An 11,855-nucleotide genomic window follows, 5' to 3' on the forward strand; every position below is an offset into this window, starting at 1 on the left:
TGCAGAAGAGATCTTTCGAAAGGATTCAGTTCCAACAAACTGCACAACACAGTAACCAGAATGCAATGTGCAGCTTGAAAGATGAATGAATAAAAAATGTGTCATGGAGTACAACTGACTCATGGCAACCCCATCCTCAGGGTGTTCGAGGCAAGAGATGAGCAGAGGTGGTTTTTGCCATTGCACTCCTCTGCATAACAACCCCCGTCTTTCTTGACTCCCATCCAAGTACTCACCATGACTGACCCTGCTTAGCTGCCAAGCTCTTAACAAGCACAGGCTAAACTGGGCTAGTCAGGCTGCGACTTGAAAAATATCGCCCTGCAATCGCAATATAATTGCTAAAATAATGGCAGTTAAACTAAATTTAATCCCCCCATTGCTAATTAATTTTCACATACAAAGTTTTCCAGTTAACCTTGTATTCATTTTATTATTTATTTTGCCTGCAAGTTGCAACTGACTTATGGCAACCCTGTAGCCTTTTTTCCATCCATTTCCCTCTTCTCATTTGGCTTACGAATTTCACAAGTTTTATTTGGGGCAATCGGGGGCGTAAAAAATGGCATCGTAGCCAGGGGACTTCTTTTGTGCAGAGGGGGGGAGACAGTATTAACATTTTTCCCCAAGACTTTAGGAGGTGGCCCAAATACCTTTCCCTGGAAGTTCTCCTTCAATGGCAACCCATAAGGTTTTCAAGACAAGAGACATTCCAGAGGTAGCTTGCCATTGCACGCCCCTGTGTCCCAGCCCTGGTATTCCTTGGTGGTCTCCCTTCCAAATACTAGCCAGGGCTGGTTCTGCTTAGCTATTGAGAGCTGATGAGATTGGGCTAGCCTGGGCTATCCAGGTCAGGGCATTAACCTTGTACAAGGTAATAAAGAACCTAGACATTTTTATCATTCTCCCCAGCAACCTGCCTCTTGCTCTGCTGCTAAGCAGTGTGTGATAACTCTGCACCCACTAGGCTAAACCAGCTGGTTCTTTGGGGTTACATGTGCAAAGTGGGTGCTCAGCCACTGAGCTACAACCCCTTCCTAATATAACAAACATATGAAGCTGCCATATGGAGAATCAGACCCTTGGAATATCAAGGACGATATTGTCTACTTTGATAGGCATCTGCTCTCCAGGGTCTCAGGTGCAGGTCTTTCACATAATTTGCTGCCTGCTCCTTTCAGCTGGAGATTGAACCTGAAATCAGGGATGCTCTGAGAATAACAAGGACAGGTGACCAGATATCCAGCCCAAAGCATTTGGAGGAAGGCTGGGGTATGCATTTGTGGAGTAGAACGGGGAAAATTGTACAGTGCATATGGAGAAAACCTATTATTAGCCTGTTCATGCTAAAAGCAAATCAGGCAGGTCGTTTTCATACATTATTTGGCTTGGGTTTAGATAGTTTGGAGGGAACCCCAGAGAGAGTCTTTGTACAGGGACTTGAGTGGCTCTTGTGGATCAAGGCCATAGGGCAGAGAAAGAATGGGCAGGTTAATGGGTAGGTGCCAGGGCCAGAGTTAGTAGACTGTAAACAAAGAAAACCAAGGAAATGCCAAATATTTTCAGTCCAGCTTATTTATTGACAGTTTTGTCACAGAGCAAGGAAGACACCGGTAGAACCCTTAGCCATCTTTGAGGAGACGTCATTGACAGTGGGAGACTAATACCTCAACATTCTGCAGCCAAGGAATAACCCATACTTCAAAATAACATCTGAATGTATGTGGGAGGGAAAGAGAGAAAAGAGAAATCAGTGTTTAAGCCTTAAACTTTAAGGCTTCCACTTACTGGAATCCAGGAAACTAACTCATGTCATTGTCAAAATGGTTTCAAGATCCTGACTATGGATTTCAAAATTGTTTCACCTTCCTCTTTTGCAGCCCTAAAAACAGATGTGGTCATCATTCCCACAACATCATATGCAACTCCCACACAAGCCTTGTGTCCAATATGGCAAAGAGCTAGTCTTGTTTGGGAAGAGTTAGCCGTGTTGTGGTACTTTTTCCTTGTGATACCAGCATAAATGATAAAATATAGAAAAACTGCTTATATGGGAAGAATCTGAGGTCAGGAAAGAAACCTACCTTTCTTCCTGAGACTCAAGGAGGATTACAAATATGGTAGAACTAATCATCAATCAATAAAGCAGTTACAAAATATGATTATATTGAAATAATATTTGCATCCAACACCAAAGATGCCTAGTAAAACAAAGCTATTCGGTCATTCAGCAAGCATTGGGACCCCTCCTTACATCACTTCTGTGGTGTGGAAGCTACTAGAACACATAGCTCCGGCCTGTACCACACGGATAACTTAAGAAGCACCAGACCCCAGTAGCATCACTCCTTCCAAACACTTAGTGGAGGCGGGATAGGAACGGCTCAAAACGTCTCATGTCACCAGTAGAGATGTGAAGGCCCGGGGAAAAAAACCTGAAAAATTCGGGGGGAAAACAGGGTTTTTTCCATTTTTTTCCCTGAAGTCTTTTTGTTTTTTTCCAAAAAATTGGAAAAATTGAAAAAAGAAAAAAAATTGACTATGGAACATTTTATTTTAACATGATAAATAAAATATTTTAAGACAAAGTGTTCAAATATTTTCCAAATAATTTCATATATATATATAGGAGGTGCGATTGTCAGAAGAAAATAAAAAAGTTTCAGTTTTATTTTTGCATGTGGGAGGGTATTCTGTTTGTAATAATTGTTTGGATACACTATATTTTTAATATGCTAGTTGTGATTATTTCATGCCAAGTAAAAATGTCCATACTCATATTTTATGTTCCTAAAGTAACAGAATGACTTTCAATCTAGAAAAGACAAAAGAAATGTTAATGTAGCATTTTTTTCAATTTTTCCAAAAATTTCCGTTTCCCCCCGGAAAAAAACGGGGTTTTTTCCAAGCTTCAAAATTTCCGGAAATTTTACATCTCTAGTCACCAGAGGAACCTCAGCTAGTGTGGGAAGGTAGCATCGAAGCCATTCTGTGGCAAGCCTCCTCTGAACGTCTCTTGTTTGAATTAAGGGTTAGAGTATGCCTCAGTAGAAGAGCATTGTGTGCGGAAGATCCCAGGTTGAATTCTTGGCAATGCCAGTCAAAAGGATCAGGGAAGAGGTGATGTGAAAGAACCCTGCGAGCCAGTCAGAGTAGACAGTACTGACCTTGATAGACAAATGGCTGCGCTCAATATGAGGAATCTTCCTACGTTCATGTGATAGGATTCTGGACCATACTACTTTAGAGTGCCAGTTGGAGGCAACGTTTTTTTAATACTCCCAAGCATTAAAAAAAAATCTCGAAATGTAATGAACTAACACAGCAGAGAGAAAAGTTCATCATGGTCCTCTCCCACATGTCAGTTTACATGCAAGGAGCATTTTTCAATGTCTGGAAATAATTAAACAAAAACTACAGCCCTCCAACCTGCATTTGGATCTAGTGATCTACCATTATATGCTTGTAGAGTAGCTCTAAGTAGCTTTGACAGTCTTGTAAAATAGCCTAATGGTATTTTCTGCAATGTTGGGACAAGATGTACATATTGGGCTTGCCCCGCCCCTTCCAGCCCTGATAGTAGCCAGTACTTTGACAACTGATTCCATATATGGAAAACTAAGACATCACACTAAACAAGTATCTTCTTGAAGTTACTTAAAGAGAAGATGGAGAGAAGAGATAGGATTTATACCCCGCCCTTCACTACACAAAGGTGTCTCAGAGCGGCTTACAAACGCCTTTCCCTTCCCCTCCCCACAACAGACACCCTCGGTAGGTGGAGCTGAGAGAGCTCTTGACAGGAACTGCTCTTTTTCAAGAACAGCTCTTATCAGAACTACGGCTTGCCCAATGTCATCCAGCCAGGTGCAAGTGGAGGAGTGGGGAATCAAACCCGGTTCTCCCAGATTAGAGTCCGCGCACTCAACCACAGGCCAGTGATTTTTTTAAAAATTGTGTTTCAGTGAATGCTGGGATTCTATTGAATTTTATCAGGGATGTCTCAGTGGCAGGACCCGTAAAGGTGGAGGCATGTCCCTGAAAGACTGTGTGCCTACTGCCACCGGTCTTTATCTTCCCGTTAGAGCCGCAGATGGACATGCTCTGTGTTATATCAACTATGCGTTAACAGTTAAATCAGTGAGGTTAGAGTGGAGTAACTCTGCACAGGGTTGCACTGTAAAACCCAACAGACTTGGCTGTGTCCTCAAACTGATTGTGTCTACTAGAACATGGCCCAGAATCCTTTGCAATGTGTGTGAGCTCTGTAGCAGATCAGTTGATGTGGGAAGTGATTCCTGGAGATACATAATTTGGAGAATGTTCTAGCCAATGCTGCCATTTTATAATATCCATGTCCATTTTTTTTGATTTTTTAAAAAGTCAGATTATGAAAATGAAAAATACCCATCAATGTTACCCATTTAGATACTTTATCAAGTATTGGGTTTTTTCCATTGAATGGCTTCCATTTTTTGCTTCTTGTTCCCAGCATGCCAAGGGCACAAACTGATCAGCAGCCATATCCCGTGCCCACTGAAGTCAGCAAAGCATTCTATACCGAATGGATCATGGCCTCCCAAAACATCCTGCTCCTATCTTTTCTTTTTTTAATATCCAACCTGATGAAGAGTTATGAAGACCTCAAAAACTTGCACCCTGTGTCAATTTATTTGGGTGGGTCCTCATTAAAAAAATATGACAAGGCCGTTTTTTCAAATATTACTGACACCGGTGAAGCCATGATTGCTGAAGTCACCGATGTATCTACCTTAGTGAAGACAGTAGACAGTGCTTTATTACATTTGGAATGTAGTTTCCAAAGGAGAAGTGAAGGGAAATCTATTTACTTGTCTCAGTTTCTTGTGCTTCTGAAATCGGCATTGGTCCAAGGTGGGGTGTTGCCTCTTGGTGCATACTGTCCGGGCAATATTGACATCAAGGTTGTATTTCAGCCCTCTCACAATCTAGAGAAAGCAGTTTCCATGTTAGAAAACAACAGTTAGGATAAAGCAGAGATGAGAGAACCTCAAAGGCTGAGGATAAGAGGTAGTTTTTTCAGAGATGACAGTTAGTATGACAGAAGTATTTCTATCATAGATGCTGCCTGTCTCCTCAATGGGGAACCGAAGCATCTTACATTATTCTCACCTTACTTCATTTGATCCTCACAACAACCCTATGAGGTAGGTGTGGCTGAGAGGATGTGACTGTCTGACAACGTTGTGTGGAAGCTCAGAAAAAGTGTTTCAAGCTCTCCCAGTAAGCGCCATGACTTGAACCTGTGTCTCCGGCACTCTAGTCCATCCCTTTGACTACTTTACCACTCTAGCTCTCAAGGTCAGGAAAATTATACAGGGGTCAAAAAGTGAAACTTTCCTGGGCCCCACACAGTGATCCAAATTGCACCCTCCCTGGTGACTGCTTAAGTTGGTGCTGCATCAAAAAACTTTTTGCTACATTGGGGCTAAGAAAAGAAAAAAAATCATGTAGCTTATCTAATAACCAGGCTAATAACAGTAAAGGATATCTTTGTAATTTGGGGTGGGGTTTGGATTCAGAGTGTGGAAACCAGCATGGAGTTAAAAACACCAGCGTACCACAGTTCCCCTGGTTTTTTGTTTGATTTGGGGAAGTCATCATTTTCCATTGATCTGCTGGCTGAGTGGGGCCGGTAGTAGTCAATTCACTTAACACTGGAGAAAAAATGCCGGGCCGTTCTTAAAGGTAAACACTCCCAGTTCGGCCATCTGACTCCCTCTGCTTCCAAACAAAATATCAACACAAGCCAGCAGCTCCCTCCCCCCCAATGGTGTATAAGGGTGATGGTGCACATTGTAAACTTGACAGTACAAAAAAACCCAAAATACACCAGTGTTTTGCCCAACTAGACACTGTCTGTTTTCAGTCAAAACACGTCTCCATTAATGCTGGGTCAGAATGAAAGTACAAATACTTTAGTTAAATTTGATTGATACATACAGTTCTTGTGTACCATGGGCCTCTCACCAGCATAGCTCCCCATAATGTGCAAATGTTCCCCTTTCTATCATTGGAAAGTGACGTCTCCTGCCACTCACAGCTCTCTGACAAACTATTGTCTGTCTCTAGTTAGATATTAGACCTGACGTGGATGGCCCAGACTGTCAGATCTCGGAAGCTAAGCAGGGTCAGTATTTGGATGGGAGACCACAAAGGAAGACCAGGGACGCTTCGAAGAGGCAATGGCAAATCAGCTCTGTTAGTCTCTCGCCTTGAAAATGCTACTGGGTCACATTAAGTGAACTGCAACTTGATGGCAAAAGAATAATAATAAAGTAAAAAATAAGCAAATGTGGTTAAAGGTAGGTTCATAAATGACGGGGGGGAGGGAACATTTTGGTTCCCTCAAAATTACTTCAGTTATCTGTATAATGATGACCATTGATTACTCTAGATTACCCGCAGCAAGAATGAATAGCCCCTCGGCTGTAAATAACACCACCCTCATATAGCATACTCAATATATATATATAATTATAGATATACTAGGGAGCAAAGCCCATTGTGGATTAGGACAATGGGCCCTAGAAAGGTAGGGTGGGTGGGTGGTAGATAGATAGTTAGATGGATACATAGAGGGGCTTGGAGAAAGAGAGGAAGGAAGGATGGAAGGAAGATGGGGGAGGGGGGAGACATAGACAGACAGTCAGTAAGCCAGACAGACAGGGAGGGGGGGGGGGAAGAAGGGAAAGCGACGGGGATGGGGCGGTGGGGGTTGGCAGAGCGCCGTCGCCCCTCGCCTGCTGCCCCCGAAAGCTGGTGAAGGTGGGGGGGAAGCGGCGAAAACGGGCTGTTGGGGGTTGGCTCACTGTCTCCGCCTCTGGCCTGCCGCCCTGAAAGCTGGCAAAAGCGGCAAAAAGAGGCCGGCAGGGCTGAGCGCTGCTGCCCCTCGCCTGCTGTCCCCGGAAGCCTGTAGGGCTCCTAAGGATCTTTGAAGCCGGTTAGGGGAGGTGGGAAAACAGACGTGCAATAAAGGGGGGGGGGATCCGGCTGCTCGAGCTGCCCCGGCGGCCTTCCACTGATTCCCTCCAGCCATGGCTAGTTGGGAGGGGGGGGGGGGAGTGTTCTGAGGTGGGATGTAGGCAACACAGCCAATGGAAGCTGGGGAAGCTTCTGACAGACAGCGCAAGCCTCCAAACACTGTTGGTGTGCATTTTCTCTCCGCTGCTTACTTACTCAATTATATATAAGGGAGAGATAGAAATAAAATAACATCCTGAGTAATAAGGAGGGAATATCAGGTTGGGCTTTCAGGTTCATTTGAAATGATTGCAGTGGAAATCTGGCTTTCCACATGGCTTTGCTTATCCATGAACAGTATGGAAACAACAGGTGAAACGAGATCTGATTGGTTACCATAACAACTAAGCTCTTCTTACCTGCACCATGGCTTTGTTTATGCGAGATTCTTTGAACAGAAAGATGTCATTGGAACTATTGTTGTATGTGTAAACGCCATACCTAGCTGCTTTCTGAACACCTGGGTCATTGGTCTTGATGGGAACAGGAGATCCAGGCTTAATTCTTGAACTAGGCAATTGCCTAAAGCTACCTGTATAAAGGCAACCATTCATCAGTGGACAGTTCGTTAGACATCATGCACTGTGAGGAAACAGGCTACATAACTAGGTTCCCCCCTCAAGCTGGTGAGTTCTTGAGCCCAGTGCACAGAATGGCACAGAAGCAACTTCCTTGCAGCTGAGAGAGCCAGTTTAGTGTTGTGGTTAAGAGCGGCGGACTCTAACCTGGAGGACCGGGTTCGATCCCCCACTTGAAGCTAGCTGGGGGACCTTAGGCCAGTCACAGCACTCTCGGCCTAAAAATAAGCATAGCTCGCCACCTAGTGGTGCCAAAAAAGAGCTACAGCTTTGCCAGCCAAATAATCCCTTCTGGGATCTCCTGGTTATTCTTTTTTTTTCTTTTTTTTTCTTTACAGTCATCCTGAGAGATGCCACACAAGTTGACAGAATGACAAGGAGAGGCTGGTGGCTTCAGAAGACTGAGTGTATTTGTGCTACACTTCCCACCCACCTTACTAAGTCCATTACAGTTCTACCCACCCAAAGGTCCTCTTACGCGATCCACTCAAGCGATGCCCCAGGAGACTATAGGAGCCCATGCTAGCTAAAACAAACCTCCAGTCTTCCAACTGAATCCTCCTGCTCTGCACATAACCTCCTTTCTTCGTTTGCCCTCATCCCATCCAGAGACGTGGGGCAGAAATTTTTCTGGAATGGTTTTACAGCACTGAGGAAAACTTTCCATTTCTAAAGATCAGCGGTTTCATACAAGTAATAACAATGAATGAATGCCATTGCCAATACATTACTAGGCAAACTTGACAGGTTCAAAGTTGCAATTAAATGTCTTTCAAGTGATTATATCTGGGAACTGTGTGAAAGAGTACATGTAGGCTTTATAGATTTGCTAAGAGGGCGAGAGGAATACAACTACAAACACAGATAATCCAAATAACAAATCAAGTTAAGGATTCACCTTGATTGGCTATGCATTTCATATCAAAGCCAAAAGTTAAGCTCTTGTTTTCATGCCTAGCCTCTCACAGGGTAGAAGGAATACTGTCATCACCAATCTGATGTGGAACTAACAACTAATGTTCATCATGCTATGGAGAGTGACAGTGAGTCTCTGTGTTACAGATGCTCAGGGCTTTTTTTTTGTAGAAAAAGCCCAGCAGGAACTCATTATCATAATAGGCCACACCCAACAGCAGAAACTTAGCATTTTAGGCCACTCCCTGACAGTGCAGTGTATTAGCATATTAGGCCACACCCCCATGCCTTCCCTTGGCTTGCCCAGGCGCCCCGCAGCTGCGGGGAGCCTGGACAAACTGGCCCTTGGACAGGCCGGGGAAGGCATGAGGAGGCATTTAAATGCCTCCCCGATCCTTCCAGGGGGGCCCCAGCCCACCCGTCTCGTAGTCATTGTGGGGGGTGTTAAGAACATAAGAGACGCCAATGTTGGATCGGGCCAAAAGTCCAACACTCTGTGTCACACAGTGGCCAGAAATACCAGTGCCATCAGGAGGTCCAGCAGTGGGGCCAGGACATTAGAAGCCCTCCCACTGTTGACCCCCCCCAAGCACCAAGAAGACAGAGCATCACTTGCCCCAGAGCCCCTATCTATACCTTGTGGCTAATAGCCACTGATGGACCTCTGCTCCATATGCTTATCTAATTCCCTCTTGAAGCCGTCCATGCTTGTAGCCGCCACCACTTCCTGTGGCATGTTGCTCTCCAGGCCTTCCCTCTGTAGCCAGGCACGCAGAGGTTTTGGCTATAGTGGGCATGGCCAACCCTGAAGCCAGCCGGAACTCCGTTCCTGTGCGTTCCTGCCCAAAAATAGCTCTGTAAGATGCTCATTTATGCTGCTGAATATACCTCCCCCCCCCCAAATAAAATATTTTACTCTTTGTTAAGTTTAGAAAAAAAGAACTGGTATCACTCAAGACTGGTGTCATGTGAGGAAGAGATATTGGCTTCTTCCTCTCTTTCACAAGTAAAGGCTCCATCTGTGGCTTAGTGTCATTTGGTAACTGACAGTTGGCGTGGGACACTTTAAAGAGTGTTGAAATATATTTGTCTTCCGCAGATGATTTCCCCAACAAAAGACCAGACTTCAAAGACAAGTGGATAAATTGGGCAAGCACTTTGCAGTGTGCTAATCCTCATTATGCACTTGTGGGACTCAACAGCAACTACCAACCTTAGCGCATGTCTGAAAATATGCAGGTGCTTTCTCCCATGAATAGTAGGAGTGGGTCTCCGTATTCACATTCATCTATTGATGGCAGCAAGTATGCAGTAATCAAGAATAGTGAAAGCCAGGGATACACATGCATATGTGAACTGGGCTTGGGACAGGCCACTATTAAATACCACCTATGTAACTCATAGGTAAAACGTAAAAGAAGAAGGGGATGGCAGAGGATGAGATGGTTAGACAGTCTTATTGATGCAACGAATATGAAGTTAAGTAAACTACGGAGGACGATGGAGGACAGGAGGGGCTGGTGTGATGTGGTCCATGGGGTCCTGAAGAGTCGGACTCGACTGTGCGACTGAACAACAAAAACGACAACATGTAACTCACACACTTGCTTTTCAAGCTTGATTTCTAATTTCTGCAATGCCTTGCATAGAAACTGATCTGCAGCCCCAAGATACAGAATTGGATCCACTGGAGTATTTCCACAGATGAAGGATTTCCACCTGCAAATCATAACTTTGTCACCTCCTCCCTGCAGCCTCAAGTGCCCCCCCTCATGCTGGGGGGGGGCTCCTTTGTCCACCAGGAGCATCCTGGGAGGGCAGCATTTTGAGCTGCAACAAGAGTAGAGGGGAGGAAGTTGCACCGTGCATGTGGAAATCATTCCATCTGTGGATCCAACCAATAACTTATTTAATTTATACCCTGCCTTTCTCCCCAATGGGGACTCCCCAAGCATCTTATATCATTCCCTGCTTCTCCATTTTATCCTCACAACAACCCTGTAAAGCAGCTTAGGAAGCCCTGACCTGGATAGCCCAGGCAAGTCAGATCTCATCAGATCTCGGAAGCTAAGCAGGGCCGACCCTGGCAGGTAATAGGAAGGGAGACCTCCAAGGAATTTATAATACATGAATCATGCAACTGTGATAAAGAAGCATTCACAATTTTTTATCTAAAGATGTTATACAAAACATTAATTTCTGAAGTGATTATTACAGGAGATAATACAATAGAAAAACAGAAGCGAAAAGGCGGGACGGTGGTCTCCGGATTGGTGCTGCCGTTTTGACAATATGTCTTCTTCTGACCAAAAATTGTGCCCTTATAAATAAATTCACAATTATGTGCCATCAATAAAAAATCAGTGGTAATAATACATCATCTAATTTTGATAATTGAAAATATTTTCTTACAGTCAATGTGAAGTATGGAGTTCTTCAAGCAACAAAAAGCTGTATACTCATACCTCCAAGGAATACTAGGGCCAGGACACAGAGGCAGGCTATCAAGTCACCTCTGTGAAATGTCCAAGCCCCACTAGGGTAGCCAGAGGTCAATCATGACTTCCAGGCACGCACATACACACACACACAAAAATACAAAAAGAAAAAAGCAGCAGCTAAGACTGACAACATGTGACTGGCTCAAAGTCACACAGCAAGTTTCCGTCGCCAAGTTTCCATTCTCTAACCACTACCCTGGCTCTCTCCTCTTGAAACAGAGGAGAGAGTCTTTGATTAGTGCTCTTTTTAGCATGAATACGTAGTTTTCATTAGGAGAATTAGGGAAATAAATATTTAAGTGTGAGGGGATGTATAAAAAGGCACATCTTACACACTAGTATCTTGAGATGTCAGGAGAGACAAAAGACTGAGTCTATCCGCCTTCTGATGAATGCCTTCTCTAGCACAGACGAGGGAAGCTATCAGAGAGCTAGTAAGAAAAACTGAAGCAGTTCTGATGTTTGCTCCGTTTGTGGAGGGGGGGGCAATTTCACATCTTCCAGATGCCCCCCCCCCCGTGCTGCATGAAATGGTTAAGAAGGGTACCACACTCTGTGGAAGAGGATTTTTTTGACAGTCATAAGGGGATACTGAGGTAAAGAGGAGGCAGACTCCTTCCGTTCTGTAGAGAGGGTGCAGATTTCAGTCATCCCTCTCATTGGATGATCATCTTACTGGTAATATTAAATATAATGTCAGGAAATACTCCAGTGCTCCCCCACCTGCAAGGGAAATTTGCACATTCCTCCTTAACTCCCTGAAGGGACATCAACAGCAACACCAGGCACACACTCTTGT

General features: G+C 44.3%; 1 protein-coding gene across 1 annotated transcript; it reads right to left on the reverse strand.

Moving 5' to 3' along the window:
* Positions 1 to 4,109: 4,109 nt before the first annotated feature.
* CST7 (cystatin F) lies at positions 4,110 to 8,161 on the reverse strand. The gene is made up of 4 exons (XM_015411369.1): positions 8,119 to 8,161; positions 7,422 to 7,594; positions 4,851 to 4,967; positions 4,110 to 4,118 (listed from the first exon to the last, which is right to left on the reverse strand). Exons 1-4 carry the CDS (start codon positions 8,159 to 8,161, stop codon positions 4,110 to 4,112), a joined length of 342 nt encoding a protein of 113 aa, XP_015266855.1.
* Between the last annotated feature and the right edge of the window lie 3,694 nt (positions 8,162 to 11,855).

This window comes from Gekko japonicus, unplaced genomic scaffold (assembly GCF_001447785.1).
Source record: "Gekko japonicus isolate JY-2015 unplaced genomic scaffold, Gekko_japonicus_V1.1 scaffold2642, whole genome shotgun sequence".
In the NCBI taxonomy this organism is placed as follows: Eukaryota; Metazoa; Chordata; class Lepidosauria; order Squamata; family Gekkonidae; genus Gekko; species Gekko japonicus.

Bases quoted from the DNA above. Each gene is read 5' to 3' on its own strand.
- CST7 (XM_015411369.1), bottom strand. From the start codon at position 8,161: ATGGGCTCCTATAGTCTCCTGGGGCATCGCTTGAGTGGATCGC. The intron at 7,595-8,118 runs GTAAGAGGACCT...GCCTTTATACAG, and splicing joins GCATCGCTTGAGTGGATCGC to GTAGCTTTAGGCAATTGCCT. The intron at 4,968-7,421 runs GTAAGAAGAGCT...TGCTTTCTCTAG, and splicing joins TAAACAAAGCCATGGTGCAG to ATTGTGAGAGGGCTGAAATA.